The 21,705-nt window shown below is 39.7% G+C and overlaps 2 protein-coding genes across 2 annotated transcripts in view; one reads left to right on the forward strand and one right to left on the reverse strand.

Moving 5' to 3' along the window:
• The window catches only part of LOC121737431, a 176,536-nt gene that overhangs the window by 47,796 nt on the left and 107,035 nt on the right, over positions 1-21,705 (forward strand). The window lies entirely within an intron of this gene.
• On the reverse strand, positions 18,787-20,157 carry LOC121737430. Its single transcript, XM_042129108.1, has one exon. It carries the CDS (start codon positions 20,155-20,157, stop codon positions 18,787-18,789), a length of 1,371 nt encoding a protein of 456 aa, XP_041985042.1.

A 21,705-nucleotide genomic window follows, 5' to 3' on the forward strand; every position in this document is an offset into this window, starting at 1 on the left:
GGCTGGGATATTTCAAGCATGTCCGAGGACGCTTCTGAGATATATCAGAGGGTTTTCTTGGATTGTCTATATCAGGAATGGCGAACCAATAGCACGCGTGCCACTAATGGCTCGTCATAAAAGTAGTATCGGAATAATTATTTTACCAACAATGAAGGTAATAGATCCACCTTTGCATTGTGAGCACCAAATTAGGCAAATATTGGAATACGCACCGAATCACAAAAAAAAAACAAATAAATGGCACGTTTATGACTTCTCCAGAGAGATTTCTACAGAATATTATGTTAATACGAAAAGGTTCGCCATCCCTGGTCTATATCTTGGCTAAGAGAAGTAAGAGGTAGTAGATCAATGTCTGTTTCGTAATCACTTTTTCCGGGAATTTCGTCTCCCTGTTGCTAAAAAATTGTAAACTCGCGTTAGGAGGGCACACGTTTGATCGAAAATAGCTATGTCCACACTATGCAATTTCATCTTCAATTTTCGTCATCATCTTTTTATTCAACTTTCGTTTGGCATATTCAATAATTGAATGCGTCAAAATCCACCCGCGTTGGAAAGAAAAGTGTCGTAGCGTCGCGGGCATGCCTCACGTGCGATGTTGACTGCGCTATAACGCATGCCCTTGATGAACAAAAAAGGCACAGTGTGGACAAGCACAAAGCTATTATATGACAAAAAGAGAGTACTTAATAGCCGACGTGGCGTAGGAAAAGAAGTAACCTCCTCCTCTTTTTCTACCGCTCGATGAATATGTATGCCTCTATCTGCTGTTTCGTTTTCACTTCTGCCGAGTGCCGGCAACTTGTTTTTTAATATTTTATACCCAAAGACCCTGGGATTAAAAACATAAAGCTACGCATATAATTTGACCTAAATCTTGCTAGATCACATAATAAAGTGTTAAGCTGTGTATACACCGTCCACATTAACGCCATTTTGTTAAATATTCGCCCCCAGATCTGCTCTTAACAGCTCCGCATAATAGAAATGAGGTTTCTATTCAAATTCAGACTTATAACGACGGTTTTTAACTTTTTCACGCTCAATTTAATAAGCGAATAAGTATTTGACACAAATCATTATGCAATTATAATTAGATTTTTTTAACGTTTAATATAATTTGCTATTGACCTGTATGATTATTTTATTTAAGACATAATTAGTTATCTGTAAATTTTTTTTAAAGTCAACATAAAATCCCATATTTTTAATTCATTGAGAAATCAGCATTATGTTGATTTGGACAAAAGTTCTACAAGATCTCGTCCTTGTGCGACGAGGTGAGTAAAAATTTATTCCTGTACATACACTTAACTTCAATTTAAAGTTGATCCTACTTAGCGTATGCCAACAATTTGAAGGAGGTATCAGATATAGGACGGATGACGGCCGCCCAAGATGGTTGTTGGCGGTCGTTGGGAGAGGCTTATAATATTTAGCAGTGAATGAGGAATAACCTATGATGATTACGAATATAAAAACTACTTAAATTTAAAACCCAAGCTTTTGTAGCACAATTATATTCATATCATGTATAAGCGTATTCATATCATACTGTACAAAGAATTTCGGCGCTATTTATTTTCGCATAAAAATATGTTCCTTTAAAATACACCCGTGTTTACAGAAGTGCTGAAAACGTTTATGTTTTGTTCCTGTTGGAAATTTTAATTAAAGATATATTCAGTTGAATATGAAGCGAGTTTAATAATACATACAAAATACTAATCATGTTTTGTGTACTTGGTTTTGGTTCATAGGCCTTTTTCATTTACTTTTTAGTTTGCATAATCTTTACTGTGGCAAAAAAGGCCATTTACATTAGTAGTACTTTAGTCGATACAAAGCTTCAACCATATTAGAATCAAAATGAATTATAGCAGCGTAAAAATTCAGAGTTCATACTCCAAATTACTTTAAGTTTTGTTTCGTTAATACTTTTCAAATAAATGACGAATGTTTAACAGCCCTTTTAAACTTTTACAATTCTTATCTAAAGAATTGTACATATAATATTATATACAACACTCACTCACAAAACTCGGCTTTTAGCTAGTAACGTTATTACTAGCTAAAAGCCGAGCTTTGTGAGGTCTCGCGTCGTCACACCTTGACTGACTGGTGATAACACATCTACATCACTACAAGTTTAAATAGAAGTGTTTGCACTACATAAATATTGCTGTTAAAGCTCAAATCAATAGGGGTGATAGTTTTTCCGTAAAGTGTACCACAAAATGTACAATTGTGGGATATACTAGGGCTCACTTCGCTCGCCCTGATAAATGCGAAAGTATGACTGACTGTCTGATCTTATGATGATCTTAGCTTATCACACCTAAACGGATGAACCGATTGCGATGAAAGATAGACATTTTGAGAGATGGGAGAAGATGCATAACCGTTCGTCATTTAAAAGTGAATAGGGTAGGGGATTGGGCCTCCAGTAAACTCACTCACTCGGCGAAACACAGCGCAAGCGCTGTTTCACGCCGGTTTTCTGTGAGCCCGTGGTCTTTCTCCGGTTGAGCAGGCCCATTCGTGCCACACTTGGCTCTCTCACGATAGTAAATCTTCACATACTATTGCTTGTAATCTCTCGGCTAGCGGCCAAAATGCTCGTTCGCGCGGAAGTATACATAATATATAAATCCAGCCTTATCTTTTTCATAGTTATAGGATGTAGTCCACGTACCGATGCAGTGAAAGACATGGGTGTTCCGCGCTGGTGAGCTGGGGCTGGGGTATATCTCGCGGGCTGTCGCTTGGAAGCGAGTGATTGGGTAATTGGGTTATACAGCTGACGGGGAACGGGTAGACATGTCATTGATGAGATGTTGGTTTAAAGCATTTTTTAAGTGGTTTGTGCTTTTGTCGTGGGTTTTGAGCGCGGCGACTCAAGAAAATCCGTAACGAAAAAAACTTAATACTCCGTGCGGCGTCGCCAGACTTTGGCACGGTGTTTGTGTGCGTGCAACTAGACGTAGCGAATTTTAATTGCATTAGTTGAAAAAATGCCATGCAATAGCTTTAATACGGCAACCCCGTGTAATTTTTTTTGGTTGAAAATTCGAAAGTTATGGCGAAGTGAAATTTTGTGTATTTTTTGACGCATCCAAAATCTTTTTACTTTGCTAAAAATTTTTTTGTAAATATTTGGATACTGTTCAGTATCTTAAATTAATCATTACAAGTAACTCAGTCTATCTAGTGATAGTGTTTGTCGCCAAACTCGTCTGAAACGATATGATATGGACGATAATTATGTTGAAAATATTGTGCGCGTCTGAAAACCAGCCGGCATCTAATTTTCTTACCCGTAATAGGCTGAATGGTGTTGTAATAATCCTGAATAGCGCATATCAAAGATACACTACGACAAAACAACAGTAATCAGATCAGATAGTAATCCATCCCTACTTAATCCATACTTCCATATCCATACTAATAATACAAATACTGTATGTTACCTCTTCACGCCCAAACCGATGAACCGATTTTGCTGAAATTTGGTATGAAGATACTTTGAGTCCCGGTAAAGGACATAGGATATTTTTGTCCTGAAAAAATGTACGGTTCCTGCTGGATAAACGAGTTTTGGCACAACGGAGTTGCGGGCGTCATCTAGTACTTAATATTATAAATGCGAAAGTGTGTCTGTCTGTCTGTTACCTATTCACGCCCAAACCACTGTACCGATTTTGCTGAAATTTGGTGTGGAGATACTTTGACTCACGGTTAAGGACATAGGATACTTTTTATGCCGGAAAAAATAATTATGGTTGCCGCACGATCAACTAATCTCGGCACAACGCAGTTGCAAGCGTCATCTTGTATTTTTTTTTAAATGAAATAAGGGGGCAAACGAGCAAACGGGTGATCTGATGGAAAGCAACATCCGTCGCCTATGGACACTCGCAGCATCAGAAAAGCTGCAGGTGCGTTGCCAGCCTTTTAAGAGGGAATAGGGTAATAGGGGAGGGTAGGCAATTGAATAGGTGAGGGTAGGGAAGGAATAGGAGAGAGTAGGGAAGGGAAAAGGGTAGGGGATTGAGCCTCCGGTAAATTCACTCACTCGGCTAAACACAGCGCAAGCGCTGTTTCACGCCGGTTTTCTGTGAGCCCGTGGTATTTCTCCGGTCGAGCCGATCCATTCGTGCCGAAGCATGGCTCTCCCACGTAATTATATTCTTTGTCCCTTTCCTCAGTTCCCTATCTCTGTGGTCAAGATAGAGCTGTGTTAGCTGTGACGTGTCCTCACTTGCCCCACAAATCATTCGGCCGGACAGGCGGTAATCGAAACCCGATGGCATTTTCCGTGTGTTATGAACCACCAACCACCATGAGTTGACAAATTGAATCCAGCATTGATTGAATACGTCTTTGTTTGTTGTTTCATGACAATCAATGTTTAGGGAATGTAAGCTTGATATCATTAACAATAGGGATCATTACGCAAACGGCAAAGGTCTGGACTCGGAGCAGAGTGGGATACAGATACGTCGGAGAGCCATGCTTCGGCACGAATGGGCCGCAGAAATACCACGTTCTCACAGAAAACCAGCGTGAAACAGCGATTGCGCTGTGTTTCGCCGAGTGAGTGAGTTTACCGGAGGCCCAATCCCCTACCCTATTCCCTTCCCTACTCTCCTCTATTCCCTTCCCTTCCCATCTATACCCTCTCCTATTACCCTATTCTTTCTTAAAAGGCCGGCAACGCACCTGCAACTCTTCCGATGCTGCGAGTGTCCATGGGCGACGGAAGTTGCTTTCCATCAGGTGACCCGTTTGCTCGTTTGCCCCCTTATTTCATGAAAAAAAGAGTACTAGCACATTTAATTTTATTTTTACGAAGATTGTGATTGGTTAAAAAGAAGTTTAGGATATAGACGGTAATTAAATTATAAGTAGATACTTTTTTAATTAACTACTTTATTATAATATATTTTATATTATGTATTAGTTTCATTTGTCTACTTACGATCAGTTCACATTGCATTGTGACGAGAAGATGCATTATTAAACAAGTTCGTTTGTTATTAAGTAAGTTTTTCCATTCAATGTTTCTTGTTTAGTGAATACAGTTCAGTTATGAATGGTTCACTTGAACAATATTTGAAGTCTCTTATGAGGCTGGTACAGATTTCATAATCATTGTTGTTGGTTAACGATGATTGTTAATATAATTAAGCAACGAATCAATTCAATCTCAATTATATACGACAAACAACTCTCAATACGTCATTGTATTACTCAAGCGTTACCATTCAGTCGTTCAATTGATTTGAATTCCGATACAAAGTTCCTTCCCCACTGAATGAACGAATAAAAGGAATGAAATTAATATAATATATTAATATAATAAATATAATTATTTAGAGGACTTATCTTTTGATGGATAATTAAATAATTATCATTATTAAGGGGGCGACTAACCCTAAAGTCTCGATTTTATAATTCATTTTTATACTTAAGAGGATACCACAGCAGCTAGAGAAATGAAAAAAAAGTACGTGTAATATCTATAGCTGTCTCCCTTACCTCAAGCCTATACCGCAGAACGCGATAGAGACAACTGCAGAAAATCCAGAAAATCAACGATTCGTTGTCCCCTGATTCCTTCTCCAAAACTTAACCGATTTAAGTACTTTTTTCATTAAAGATTAAAAAAAGGCTTGAGCTGTGTTCCTATGTTTTGCTTTTTTTGTATAATCTATCCAAATCTGTTTTCTGGACGTTTGAACACAGTGGAAAATCTGGCCATTTTTTTGGGTTTTTGAACGTTCATATCTTATTTAATAATTAAATTATGAAAAAAAGGAAAACATAGGGACATTGTATTAGTGGCCGTAGATATTCAGGAAAAAAATTATAACTCTACTAGCATTATCCAGGGAGGAAACAGGGGACAGCGTTTGTATGGGAAAAATGGCGGTGTGGAATCCTCTTAAAAATAAGCCCTGAATTGTTTCATTTTCTAAAATTAGATATTAATACATTATATTTCCGAGAATTCGATCTGAGCAAAAACACGATATCTTAAAATTTTCTCGATAGAAAAAAATCACAAAGATGCGTCTAATTTTTACGAATTTTTCATTTACTGCCATAACCGTGCATTGAACTAAGTTAATATTTTAACACATTGTGTAAAATTCTATCATTGAGAGCGGATTTTTAAAATGTTATATATTTATCGAGTTATTGAGAAAAAAACTAATTTAGCGATGAATCCGCGTCGTTCTTTTTTACCTGGCATATGAAAGACGGACGTGAGTGTGAAGAGAGAAGGACGATGTTTGATTTTTGGGGTTAGTCGCCCTCTTAAGGTCGATTTTAAGCTGGATTTTATGCGGCGGAGCGAACGCTCGGTTTGGCCGCAACACCGCGAGATTACAAGCAAAATATGTATGTAACGATTTATTTAAATAGCGGCGCGGTCGCGCTGTCATTTACGTACATTTCATACGGTGTAGTCGCCAAATCGCGCGTTCCCGCCGCTGCATAAAATCCAGCTTAAAATCGACCTTCCAACAATCCGTGCAACGTCGGCGCAGATGGATTATCTACTTTTAAGACAATTTAATTAAAATCGAATAAAAATATCACATTTCTTTAAATGCGATCCTAAAGCTTGTACGTGACCTAACTAGGTAAAAGTATTGAAAATCTAAATTAAAATAAGGAAATCGAATTAAATTCAAGTATTTGTTAGTTCATAAACTCGGATTGTGTTCCTGATGAAATCTATTTGGAATTGGAACGCTTTTAGTAGTTGGAGACGTTGACATACCATTTATACAGACATTGAACTCTATTTTAAATATGTTGTTGGATAAATTAAATATTGTTTTACAGGTTAAAGTACAGTTATGCGTGTTATTAATTGTGTATTTACATAAGCAAGAAATTTTGGTTGCATATTACCTATTACATTAATTTGGTTTTTATATGTTAATAGCTGGTTCTTATTTCTAAGGTGTTTTTTGACAGCAATATAATATCGTTTTTGACTCACGTCAAAAAGTTAACCAATCAATAACGCTGTGGGAACTTAACGATACTTTCCTAAACTCGGGTCAGTCATTCAATTTTCGTTGCCAGCTACGTATCTATACCAGTAACCGGAACCATTTTATTTAAGTGATCAAATGAGAAATTAGAATTACCTTTCTTTATTGCATTCTTTTTTGATTAATTAATCTGGAATATTCAACACGATGTCCCTGTATGGTATGTCGATGGTCGGAGTCGTTAAAACGGTACGGTTATCTCAGATTACGGGATAGTTAGCGCTGTGTTTGTTACCGTTTCATTATATTTATTATTTACTATATCGTCCTTAACTTCACACAGAAATTATGTTAGTACATTTTAGTGGTGTGTCCTTAGTCAAAACCACCATGTGTTTTGCCTAGAACTCAACTCCTAAATAATCAAACAAACAAACGAAACAAAAGGACATGGTTGGAAAGCCCATAGGCGACTCCAATGAAAAGAATGGGCATTGTCAAAAAAAAATCACATGTACTTTTTTTTTCGTTAAAATAGGGTATTTTAAGAATATAAATTAAAAAATTTTGAAATGCATTGGCTAGATTTTTCTCAATAACTTTTTTAAAGTTTCGCTCTGACGTCATCATCGGCCGCCAATCGACCTCTGCATATGTTTTAAATTTCCTTTTAATCTTATTTATAATGGCTGGTTCGTCAAATGCAAGTTCTCATTATGTGAAAGCTGATACGAGAAGCTTACCAAAAGTTCGAAACGTAATGTTGGTCAAATTTATTGCTAATTTAACGCCATTGAAGGTCAAACAAAGGTTAAACATATTTGTTCAAAAATATAAGTAACTAATGGGTATTTTTTTCATAAACGAAAAAAATACCCATTAGTTACATACAGAAAAACGATCACTGACCTTATTCCTCGAGTTGTTTTTGTAATGAGCAAAATTAAAAAAAAATGGACAATCCCCATTGAAAATATCCGTAGATCAAATTTCATCTAAACTGTTTTAGCAGATATATTAAAATATATACTATATGGACACATTCTACAATATTATTAATATGTACTAGATGACGCCTGCAATTCCGTTGTGCCGATATTACGTGACGATGTTGTGCGAGTTTCTTACGCCGGTTCTTCTCGCCGGGGTAGTTCCCGAACCGGTGGTAGGCATCAGGTAGACATTCTGAAAAAAATTGTTTCAAATTTACTCAGAAATAAAACATTTTTTATTTATTTTATTATTTTATTAATTTATCCGCTCGGGAACCATACATTTTCCGGGATAAACTGTCTTTTTCCCGGCTCTCAAAATATCTGCATATTATATTAAGCAAAATCAGTTCAGCTGTTTGGACGTGAATAGACATACCTACAGACAGATAGACACACTTTCGCATTTAATATTAATGGATAAGCCGCTTGAAATACGATGCAACAAAGTTGCGAACAACATCTACTGGTTGAATTTTTTTACAAAAACCTTTAGTACGGGAGCCCTAGAACATTGTTTTTTTATTATTAAGTATATTATATTGTCCTACAAATAGAACAATCCATATTTTAGGACCATCAAGTCAAAGTATGAAATCCTTTCTATTTCTGTTAGCTACCACTTTCAAGATTTTGTCGCAGATAAAAATGCTGTTCGTCTTATCAATATGAACTACTAGCTACTCACAAAAAATAGCTAGATAATAATAAAAAAAATACGTGGGAGAGCCATGCTTCGGCACGAATGGGCCAGCTCGACCGGAGAAATACCACGTTCTCACAGAAAACCGGCGTGAAACAGCGCTTGCGCTGTGTTTCGCCGAGTGAGTGAGTTTACCGGAGGCCCAATTCCCTTCCCTGTCATCCCCAATTCCCTTCCCTTCCCATCCCTACCCTCCCCTATTACCCTATTCGCTCTTAAAAGGCCGGCAACGCACCTGCAGCTCTTCTGATGCTGCGAGTGTCCATGGGCGACGGATGTTGCTTTCCATCAGGTGACCCGTTTGCTCGTTTGCCCCCTTATTTCATTAAAAAAAAAAATGTTCTAGGGCTCCCGTACTACTTTCTGAGTGAACATTGAATATTCAATTCTTATATTATTAGACTGTTGAGTGCTCAGCGGAACACACGCGGAGTGCTGACGCGGCAGCAGATAGCGCTCTCAAGCACTTGGCGACGTCACACACTATGACGTCATATATTCTGAGAGTCACTAAGATTATAATATGGAACTGACATAGCAACTACGCTGTCTTGGATCTAGTTTGTTAATAGTTTGTTAACAACCTCTGTGGCTCAATTGGTTGAGTGTATGGTAGCTCAAGCTGGGGGTCGCGGGTTCGAATCCCGCCGACGGAACAAAAAGTTTTCAATGTTCCCGAGTCTGGATGTATATTAAATATGTGTATGATATAATAAAAATCTTAAATATATGTATAGTATAAATATAAAAGTATTAAATATATTTCCGTTATCTGGTACCCGTAAAACAAGTCCTTCAGGTACTTAGCATGGAGTCAGACTGACGTGGTGTGAAGCGTCCATAGATATTATTATTAATAGGGGATCTCACTATGAAATGTACTTACATTGTACGTGACATCTTTGTACTATCAGTGAAGTTGATTCCTAGGCAGATAGGGACCTACGTAGTTTGGTCGCGCTGCATCGAACCCAGCCGACAGATCACAATTAACATTGAATTGCATGATCCGAACAAATTATTTTGGTCTGTCAACTGTCTAGGAACCAATTTCCTTGATGGTATTTATACGCTATGCTATCAGAAAATATTGACCAATGACCGCTTACTAATAATAATATTTTTTTTTTTATATTGGATAGCTTACTCAATGTTTTATTCTTCTCTATTTAGTGACTCTTTTAACGTATCAGACAAGGACAAAATACAGAAAACGACTGCATACAATTTACACAGTGTATATGTCACAGTCATCTGGTTGAATCTACTATTTGATTAAATGACTAGCGCTCTTATTGAAAGAAACTATGTAATTAAATTTATTAAGGGCCAACTGTTCAAGTCTAAACAAAAGGCCGAATTGTCAAGTCTTTGACCATTTAAAATTAAATAGTTTCATTCAATAAAAGCGGTAGTCATTAGAATAAATAGCAGATTCAACCAGATGACTGCCATATTTATTTTTTGTTACTTAGGGACTAACAGTTAGAAAACAACAATTGTAATTAAAAGCTCCAGAAACGCTACAACCCGATGTCAGATGTAAAATAGTTTTTGTTTCGTTTAAATTTAATTTATTCAATTCCGGGTAAAAACTGTTTGTATTCAAGACTCGAGCAATTATATTTTGTTCTCGTTGTTGTAGAGTAGCCAATAATTAATATTTTTTGAAAATGTTTTTTCTTCAAAGTGTAGGAATTATTTAAAAATGAAATACGTGAGATTTAAGGTCACAGCACACATATCAACTCGGAAAGGGATCGGCACCGTATCGCCTTGAGCCGTTCAATATTGTTTTTACTGGTTTTGTACTGGTTTTCTGTGAGCCCGTGGTATTTCTCCAGTCGAGCCGGCCCATTCATGCCAACTGCCAAAGCATGGCTCTCCCACGTCAAATATAATATGAAATATTATGATTCATTAAAAGAATATTAATTTATTTAAATATTACAGCAATGTTTTTGCGCTAGAAGCTGCACTAGCACCTAGGCGTGGGAGAACCATGCTTCGCCACGAATGGGCTGGCTCGACCGGAGAAATACCACGTTCTTACAGACAACCGGTGTGAAACAGCGCTTGCGCTGTGTTTCGCCGAGTGAGTGAGTTTCCCGGAGGCCCAATCCCCTAACCTATTCCCTTCATTACCCTCCCCTACTCCCTTCCCTTCCCATCCCTACCCTCCCCTATTACTTTATTCCCTCTTCAAAGGCCGGCAACGCACCTGCAGCTCTTTTGATGCTGCGAGTGTCCATGAGCGACGGAAGTTGCTTTCCATAAGGTGACCCGTTTGCTCGTTTGCCCCGCAGTTTCATCAAAAAAAAAGGCAGTAAACTAAACGTTTTATTCTACGTTTTGTCAATATCTTTCTTATAATATGACATGTATAATATCTCAGATTTTTGTCAGATTTTTTACTGTTTGGTCTAGTAACATCCTCTGCAACCTTTGCATAATATTCCCTATTTTAATCACTTTATTTTCTTGTCACTTAACTATAAACTAGCTATTTGACCGAGCTTTGCTCGGTATTCGATAAAACACGACTAAAATGACATTTCTAAAAATGATTGCTAGCTAGATCAATTTATCGCCCCCGAAACCTCCTATATACTAAATTTCATGAAAATCGTTGGAGCCGATTCCGAGATTCCAATTATATACATATATACAAAAATTGCTCGTTTAAAGATATACGATAAGCAGGACAAAGTATAACTTGTAATACATTATACTACTACTAATAACAGAACAAACTTTCCACTAAAGACACATTAGCATGGACACCCTGACAGCCTAAAGTGCTACGGCGTAGCATGACCGCTACGCCGTAGCAAGTTCTACGATTGCATTACTGTCGGCGCCGCGGGTGATGCAATCTGTCGCCAATTGCAAGAGTTAAAACAACAAACATCGCCAATTGGAGACGTAAGCGGTTGAAGTGGGTAACTAAAAACTTGAAACTGTCGTTTTTTTATAAAAAGAGGCTTTAGGAACGGGAAAATGATTTGAAATTAAAAATATGTGTGGCACTCGGGAACTGCCTTGGTAAAGCTATTGCATAGCAATAGCTAGTCTACACGCCAACGTCTAGTCACACGCACACAAACACCGTGGCGAGTGTCGTGCCGAGTGCAGTGTATAATTCGTATATACAGTGTGTAACAAAAATAAGTGATAATACCTTAGGGTGTGTACGTGTTCCTTGTAGAGAGTGCACTGTGAAAGTAGCACCTCTGAAAGACGAAATATCACTTATTTTTGTTACACCCTGTATAGACTGGTCATTCAAAAATATGGAAGTGTGCACATTGTAGTGTGTGTAATGTTTTATTTGTTAAAAAAATGCATGATAAAAGCATAATTTCAAAATAATATTAGCTCGATGCACTCCTTCACCATATAAACTGTAGCTGTGCGAAATTTCATGCACCTACGTTTCCCCATTGTTCGTAAAAAGGGTTACAAAGTTTTTCGCTCGCGTATTAATATTATTATTTTAAAATCTTAGTTACCAGCTGCTTCATCCATTTTTGTTCTCAATTATTTTATCTTGTTTTCGTTCATTGTGTTCCATTGTTTATTTCGATGTTATTGTTACGTTACAAAGGACTGGAGGGGGTTTTTAATTCACTTCAGACCTACTATTTAAAATCTGAAAGTGTGTTTTTGTCTGTCTGTAGCTTATTTACGCTTATAAGCTGCAAAACCGATTTGGATAAAAATTCCAATGGTATTTCCATATAGGAATAGAAATTGTCAGCCCCAAAAAGGACAAAATATTTTTAGATATCCATACTTCCGTATCCATACTAATATTCTGTCTGTCTGTTACCTCTTCACGCCCAAATCGCTGAACCGATTTTATTGAAATTTGGCATGGAGATACTTTGAGTCCCGGGAAAGGACAAAGGATTCTTTTTATCTCGGAAAAATGTACGGTTCCCGCGCGATAAACGAGTTTTGATGCAACGGAGTTGCGGCGTCATCTAGTTTTACATAATATTTGACATAAAATATTTTGATCACGAAAAATATGTTGTGCTTGCATTTTTGGCATAACAAAGATAGGGGAATCTTCTAGTTTAATATTTATATCAAATATAGTAAAATAATAAAATATAAAATAGGAAAACTCATGATGAAACATAAAAAGGTTTGAGTATACTAAAAGTGCGTTTTATCTCTCTAATGGTCAGACACTCCATTTTGTTTTACGTCCACTTAAAACGTCGATAGGCTTTTAATGCCGTCGATAATTAATTACAATTCAATGACGAAGCTACTTTCTTTAAAAATATTGCAAATGATTTGTCAGACTTTATTTTAAAAATCTGTACCTATAAGAAACAAAGAAATGATAATAATCATTTCTTTGTTTCTTATAGGTCGTTTGTTGATCAATGTTACAGATGTGGTCCATACTACTTATATAATATTATGGCACATGCGATACTGCGTCTGTCTGTATGTCTGTTATATCTTCACGGTAAAACAGTTTACATAGTTTTTGAGTTGGCAAAATTAAAAGTTCGTGGAAAGGACAAATTAAAGCTCTAATCCGAAACATCGTACATTTCCAAGAGATAAATGATTTCTGGGCATCGAAGTTGGAGACAATATTATCTAGTAAGTAAATATACAATAAGCCTACTACAAAACAATTTTGAGACTCAAACAATCGGACGAGAATGCCGCGTCCTGCTCTAACAACGTCATATCACGTTTGTTCGAGTAGGACGCGGCATTCTCGTACGATTGTTTGAGTCTCAGGGCCTGTAGACAAGTGGCAAAGCGCTAACGCTAACGCTAGCGCTACAAAATGTATGCTAGCGAATACTAATGTCAAATCCATACATTTTGTAGCGCTAGCGTTAACGTTAGCGTAAGCGTTTTGCCACTTGTCTACGGGGGCAGAACGGTTTCGTGGTACGGCCCCTGGCTATAACAAAATATTGTGATAATACTTAAGGGTAAGTAAGCAACGCTGAAAGAGTATTTTTTTTATTTGCATGGACAATTGGACAATCGGCCCTGCGTCATGATTTAACCATACAAACATTTTAAAAAAGTTACTCTAAGGCTTCTACTCTCCTAGTAAACTGTATACAGGGGACTCATACATTCACTAAAGTTACCACTCTGTTTTGTTACAGCCTGTATATATTTTTGTACCTACTGAGGCTACTGATGAGTATAAACTAATGTAACATAAAAAATAGTATATTACCGCGAGTATTACCTACGTAATATTACAAAACAGCGGGGACACAAGTGATACAATAATATCCTTTACATCCCGGCTGGCTGTCAGCGGTAGAATATAAACCACTGCATTATGAAAGTGCCCCAGAGTTTAATATTAAAAGGCTGTGTTTTAGCCGATTAAATGAAAGCTTTTTTACAGATGGATGGTATTTACTAAGCAAAAAAGAGTGTCCAAGGATTATAGAGGTTTGATTGAATTGAATATTATGACGCCCGCAGCTACGTTGCGCTAAATTCAGTTTATCGCGTGGGAACCATATTTTTCCGGGATAATTAATATCCTATGTCCTTTCCCGGGACTCACAGTATTTCTATACCAAATTTCAGCAAAATCAGTTAAGCGGTTTGGGCGTGAAGAGGTAACAGACAGACAGACACAGTTTCGCATTCATAATATTAAATATACGGATAGTATTTTACTAAGCAAAATAGAGTGTCCAGATGAGCAGAGGTTTTTTGTATCATTAAGATGTTCTGGAAAACGTTAATTTGCCATATACGTTTTTCTGACGGTGGGCGATTATTATGAAACCTAAAAGGTTAGAGGTTTTAGGTTTGATAATAAAATTTTCTCTCCATCAAAATTTTTTTCTCAATTAAAAAAAAAACACAATTTTTTTCTCTCAATCGGTCAATCGTTTCGAAGTAGTTGGGCAAAAAACACCGCGACACGAGGTGTGTTGTGTTGTTCATAAGTCCTGCGACTGAAAGTATTTTCATACTAAATATAGTCAAAGGTTATGTATTTTTTTTTTAAGTTTTAGTATTTTAAGCGTACGGAGGTTTTTTTTTAAAGAAGGCAGGTCGCTGTAGCCCAGACACGTAAGGTCGTACCAGATAATAAAAGATAGATACTTTCTCATTTATAATAATATTTAGGGCCTGTTTTACCAGTTCCTGATAAGTACCGGATAATCTACCACTTAACTTGACAGATAGAAAATGGAGAATCTGTCAAATATGTTGTGGATAGCTTATCCGGCACTTTATCAGAAGGTAGTGGAACAGACCCTTAATATGATATCTACGTTAGTAACGTAAACGGATGGATATAAAATCATGAAAATTCCAAACGAGGCACTCCGAGAACAAAACGACCTTACAATCCATTGGTTCTCAAACTTTAACATGAAAACTTCGTCTGTTCCTTAAAACGAATCTGACGAGAACTTACGACCCATTTCCAAGACCACTTAGCTATCGATTCTAGTTTAATAAACTGAAACTTTCTTATTACGGTCTTCATAACTCCCATCTTCACAAATAGTTTCTATTTTGAGAGAAAAATGAAGAATTTCGACTTTATTAATTGTTAACCGTCGACGAAAATAGAGGGAATATGTTATAAGTTTGACGTGTCTGTCTGTTTGTCAGTGTGTTTCTGTGTATGTGCGTGTTTCGAACGGGTCTAGTTTTTAGGGTTCCGTAGCCAAATGGCAAAAAACCGAGCCCTTACAGATTCGTCATGTCTGTCTGTCTGTCTGTCCATCCTTATGTCACAGTTACTTTTCTCCGGAACTATAAGAGCTATACTATTGAAACTTGGTAAGTAGATGTAGTCTGTGAACCGCATTAAGTCTTTGATACAAAAATGGAAAAAAAATTAAAAAATTTAGGAGTCCCCATAGGTACATCTGAAAAAAAATTTTTTTCATCTAACCTATACGTGTGGGGTATCTATAGATAGGTCTTCAAAAATCATATTGAGGTTTCTGACATTATTTTTTTCTAATCTGAATAGTTTGAGAGAGAGGCTCTTCCAAAGTGGTAAAATGTGTGTCTTTCTGAAGTAGGAGCATTATAAATTAAAAAAAAATACATGATGCACATTACTATAAATACTACCTACGAAAATTGGTTTGAACGAGATCCAACAAGTAGTTTTATACGTCATAAATGATAAACCTTAATTTAACTTTCATTAAATCAATTACTGAAATATAAAAATAAATCAAAAACCTTTTAATTTCATAAAAATAAACCTTATTGCTGCTGCGGAACCCTTCATGGGTGAGTCCAACTCGCACTTGGCTGGTTTTTTTATTGTTAAGAACCTGATAAAAATATCAAAGCACGCTAGCCCCGCCTACTACCCCGCTATCCTCCAATCGTGATATAATGATTCCATGAATCGTGTCACCGAGCAAATACTCCAAAGCACAATTATTATTATTGCTTTGCGCTGCAGCTTATACCACAGAATAGATAATAGTACAAGTACTAATAGTGAACAATGTCGCGTAACAACGATTCCCGCATTATAGCACGAAAGTAAAGGTCGTTTCCGAGGAGTACAGTAACTAACATTGTGACACGAGAATTTTATATTATAATGCGACGTCCTTAGACGATTTCGTAAACGCCGAGCCAAGACCCTTTGTGAGTTTATAATTTTTTCCCTAATATTCGTGAACGGCTATCCAAACATTGGATGGATATTGATCACTGCGTTTCTCAATTCCTGACCGGTCATGGAAATTTTAAGGCCAAACTCTACGGATTTAATCTGGTAGCATCACCCATGTGCGAGTGCTCGACCGAAGGCAACATGTTTGAACAAACAGCTCATCATGTTCTCTGGGAGTGCAGTCTCTGGCAGGACGAAAGAACTACAATGCTAAACAACCTACTCTGTACATCTGGTGTCGCATACTACGGTGATCTCGTGGACAGCGCTAGGAACTTTCGTGCTTTCAAGGGTTTTTGTCACAATTACTATTGGCAACAGTCTAACACAATAAATTAATTTAGCTCTAGCGTAGTAGCCACTATTATTATTAACGTTTATTCCCGTGGTGCTTCTCCCTTTCAGTTCTTTGACTTTCGGTCACTGCAACTTTGCTGTCTCCCGCTTTATATTGGGGAGGGAATCTGGAATTCTTCCTACTCCTCCTATTTTCTTCTATTTAATTTCGTTGCGGGTCCCAAGACAGCTTTAGCATGTCCCTCGGACTCCCTGAGATCATATCAAAGGGTTTTCGTGGTTGGATACCGCTGTCGATCCTGGCGACACAGGAGATACAGTGGTGGGAATGTGTGGTGGGCCAAAGCCCGATAAAAAAAACCCTTTGTGAGAAAATATATCATTAAAAAATCGGTTCGGTAATTTTTTTTGCAACGAATCCGCTTGATTCGTTGCAAAAAAAAATTAATAATCCTTGCATCTTAGTATAATAATATTAGAACAGAGACATTATTTAGCCACTAAGTATTTTACTTTTAACCAGAAGCCTGGAATTCATTAAGAATGTACCTTTTTCTTATTCATTAAAACAATGGTCTTGTAAGAAAAACTCCAAGAGTGTTTTAATTACATTTCTTGTTTTGATAAAAGCTTTCTTATTTTTATAAACCTTGCTAGAAGCGATTATCATCGAAATACAATTTTAATCACTATACAAGAAGCTATATTCGTTTACCCTATAGTTTGTAATACATTATGTATACTTATATACTTATTTAGCTCGGCTTTTAGCTAGTAGCTAAAAGCCGAGCTTTGTGAGGGCTCGCGTCATCACACATTGACTGACTGATGATAACACGTCTACATGTAAATAAAAATAGCACAAATCAATAGGCGTGATAGTTTTTCCGTAAAGTGTACCACAGATTGTAGGTTATACTATATGGCTCGCTTCGCTATGTATTGTTTTAGATATATGAATAACAACATAAATTTTATATTGCACATATCTCTGAAACAGCAGAAAAATGTTTAACATTGTACGAAAGACCGGGCAACCTTGGGCGGGGCGAGCTATTTTTACTTCATTCAAACATTCGGCGCGTGGGCCGACACACTTTGACAATATCTGTCCGCACTCACACTCATTTATTGTTATATTTTACTCCCGTTCGCACTGTTACAAAAATGTTGACCCTTCTGAGTGGTAAAAAACCAACAGGCTGCACTCCGCGGCGTACCGGCTGAAGTGAAATCAAGACATGTAGACAAGTGCATCATCATCAGCCAGCATAATTTTTTTCCACGCGGTAGAAAGAGAGGTAGATATTACTGTATATCCTTTACAGCACCAGCAATCTACTCTCCTTCCGACTTACAAATTCTCAGTCAGGGCCAGTGTGGGCCGCGAGTATAAAATTTTTACCCGCCCTAAAAAGGTGCACAATGCCGCTTCCTTAGATTTCATATCAAAAAAGTTTTGCTAATATTACACCATCATTTTGAAAAAAAAAACACATTTCTATAGTAGGTCTACTTTTAACTGTGTAAAATGCAAAATTGCCCTGTATTATTATTTTGCAAGGGTAATTATTTTGTCCGTAAAGGGTGGGTTGCACCAACTAACTTTAACTATAACTGTAACTTTAACTATAACTTTAACTATGACTAACTAACTAACAGTGCGAAATGTCAAATCTCTGGTTAAGGATGCCATATTTAAATTTAATCATAACCGCTCATACCTTGTTTTTTTTGAGGAGGGGAAATGCATTACGCATCCCCCGCCCCCTCGGGGGAAGGGGCAGGGGTATGTCGGAGTCCCTCCGGATCACCGGAGGTTTACCGACTAAAACCCCCCCATGCCCTTGTCAACGCTACGCGAAGGAGCGGGATCGTTATCGCGTCCTCTGCAGCGCTTGCCGCTTCCGGCACCACATCATTGCAGCAGCCTGCACCGCCGCCTGCCTTCACTGAGAGGCTCCCCAGGCGTCAAAGGGAGCCTTTCTCCTCGAGGCCTATGTTGTGGGCAGTGATCCCCCGATCAACCGCCCACAGGCCTAGGCTTCCACCTCCATGGCGGAGGCGTTTTGTTTCGCCCCTGCCTCATCGGTTCCAGGCCGCTTACGCAGCCGAGCCTTGGAGGGAGCCTTGCGCTTCTTCTTCTGTTGTGCTGCAACCGTTAGTCCCCAGCACGTGGTTGCTCTCTTTGCCGAGCTCGGCGCAGAAAAAGCATCTGGGCTCCTCCGCGCAGTCGCCGGCCTTGTGCCCCGACTTACCGCAGCGGAAGCAATTCCCGCTACGGTCCACCGGGGACTGGCAGTTCGACGCCAAGTGGCCGGTGTCAAGACATCGGTAGCACCGCGTTGGCCTCGCGGCCAGCAGCACCACCTTCGTCATGACCCAGCCTACCTGCAGCCGCCCAGAATCCATCAGCTTCTTGGCAGCAACCGTGGGGATGTGGAGCCACAAACTCCGCGCGCCCCTGGGACCCACCGTAATTCTGCCCGACCGGATGTCGATGGCCGGGCAACCGCCTTCTTTTGCCGCCGCCTTGATGACATCGGCGGCGGTCGCTGCGTCATCCATGCCGGAGACGAGCAATTTGGCTCTTTTGACAGGGCGGCCGATTCTAACGACGTCCCTATCAAGGACATCCCTCATCCTGTTGGCGAGGGCGTCCGCCTTCTGCTGGGCGTCCTCCCCGGTCACATCGAGTATCCGGGCGCCTGTCCTCGCTAGCCGGAATCGAACCTTGTTTCTCTGGCAGATTCCTGCCTCTTCAAAGTCGATCCGGCTCTTCGCCTCTTCCAAAATAGAGGCGTACGACACACGACTCTGGTCAACCCCCTTCTCCATCGTTAGAGTGATGGCAGCGATCTTGGATGGACGCAGCTTCCTCTTCTTTTTCTTCTTGGGGGCTGCCCTTTTGGCAGCTCGACAACAACGCAACGACTTTTTCCCTCTCTTCTTCCTTTTCTTTCCTCCTTCTTTCAGCGGCACGCTGGCGGTGGAAGCCTGTGACGGCCCTGCCGCTTCCATAGTCGCCTTTTTCCTATTTCTAGTCAAAGGCTTGTTCTTAGCCTTCGACAATCCTCCTTCGACTAGGGGGGCCTCTACGCTCGCAGCCGCTGCGTTATCAGCTACTAGCAGTGGCCTTCGCCTTGGCTCTGGCAGGAGACGATCCTCCAAACCGGCGAGCCTGGCGTTGAGCATATTGCCAAAGGTCTCCACGTTTGCACGAGACACTTCGGCCAATAGCTCACGCACGTCATTTCCCGTGGGCTGCGAAGTCTGTCTGCGCAACTCGTTGAGCTCTTGACGTAAAATCGCCAATTGCCCTTCGAGCCGTGCGTTCTGGGCCTCCAACCTTCTGATCTCTTCCGTTGAGGAGCGATTTTTCACTTCATCGAAGACAATTTTAATGGTCGCCACCGAATCTTTAAGGTACCTTACGTAGGTACCCTTAAGATTGGAGGACTTAGTGGCGACCATTTTAATGGTCTTCAGCGAAGTCTCCACCGTCTTCACTAGGTCAGCGCTTGTCCGCTCCAAAGCTATTCTCGCACAGGAGAAGAAACAGGGAATCCGGATTGGGAGTGGGGGGAGCTGATGGTCGCTCGCGTCTTCCCCGCCTCCCGCGTCGCCTCAACGATTTCGGCCTCAGCCTGCAGCCAAATGGCCTCCTCTTTTTCCCGATTATAATCGGCCTGCGCCTTCGCCAGACCGACATATTGGCCGGTTGTTGGCGGGCGGCCGCATCCTCCCTTAGATTTCGGCACCGCCCCCTTGCTGAGGGGTGGCGCCATGTCATCATCAGATCGTCTCTTTCGGCGCATCCTGTCCGAGAATGCGGGCAGACCCTCGACAGACACTTCGCTGGTGTCCGAGAGCAAGTCCTCGCTGTCAAGTCCAGGAGTGTCTCGTCCGGTGGTTCGAGTCGGGGGCGGCATGAACACATCACGTGTCAGCAGGACACGCGGAAAGTCTTTGTCGCCCCTCAACTTCTTGTCACTCAAAGCCGCGGCCAGCGCGGTAATGGGCGCCGGCTTCGGGCTGTCGCGCTTCTTAGGGGCATCGCCTCCTAGCGCCGCCAAAATGGCCCTCTGCCTCGCCGCTTTTGCGGCCTCAGACTCGCTCATCGCAGTTGTTGGTCCCTCTGTATACACGGACCTCGCACCCCCTTGCGGAGGTGCACGGGATTCTCCGGCCCCAGAGGAGCCGGGACCCGCCCGGAGATTCTTTTGACAATTGCGATCCTCCATAGCTTCAAACTCCGACACCCCGGGTGACGGGCCCGTTCTTCACACTGCGGGCGCAGCCAAACACACACACAAACACTCGCCCATACCGGCGTTCAGCCACCCCTCCCGTGTCTTCGTGAAAAAGCTCACGATGGCACGGGGGAGGTGCCCAGGGACACGACGTAGACGGACCGGTATCGCCCCCAACTGCTCATACCTACTTAAATCGTCATTTTTTCGTGATTTACTGTGAAAGAAATAATTTTCCTGTCGATTTTTACGCATAATGAAATGTTTTATACTCTCAATCCCGTTACCTGTAGCTTGAAAAAAAAAATATACGCAACAGACATCTGTCAATTTCTCCGGTCAAAGTTAAGGTTAAAGTTAAAGCTAAATTTAGCCTTAACTATAACCATAACTTTAACCTTAACTTTAACTTTAACCATGCCTCTGGTGCAAGCCACGGCCTAAATGTCATAGTCATGAATTTACTGAGTGTACAAGCGTACTGTTCTTAGTATCAGTTAGTTGATGTATAATTTTGAAGCTCATATTTAAGTAGCAATCAAAGTTCTAAATGAGAAATGTTCAAGTACTATTTAGTTAGCTAATGCTACTTATTTCATAATAATATGAATTTATAATATTGGCAATTTCGTCATGATTTGGAACTAGCGATAAATCGGTTTATTTTGAAATAGTACAGATAGTAGGTATACTTTTTTTAATGAAATAAGGGGGCAAACGAGCAAACGGGTGACCTGATGGAAAGCAACTTCCGTCGCCCATGGACACT

This window comes from Aricia agestis, chromosome 20 (assembly GCF_905147365.1).
Source record: "Aricia agestis chromosome 20, ilAriAges1.1, whole genome shotgun sequence".
Lineage (NCBI taxonomy): Eukaryota > Metazoa > Arthropoda > Insecta > Lepidoptera > Lycaenidae > Aricia > Aricia agestis.

Coding starts and splice junctions, on each gene's coding strand:
- LOC121737430 (XM_042129108.1), bottom strand. CDS start 20,157: ATGGTCGCCACTAAGTCCTCCAATCTTAAGGGTACCTACGTAAGGTAC.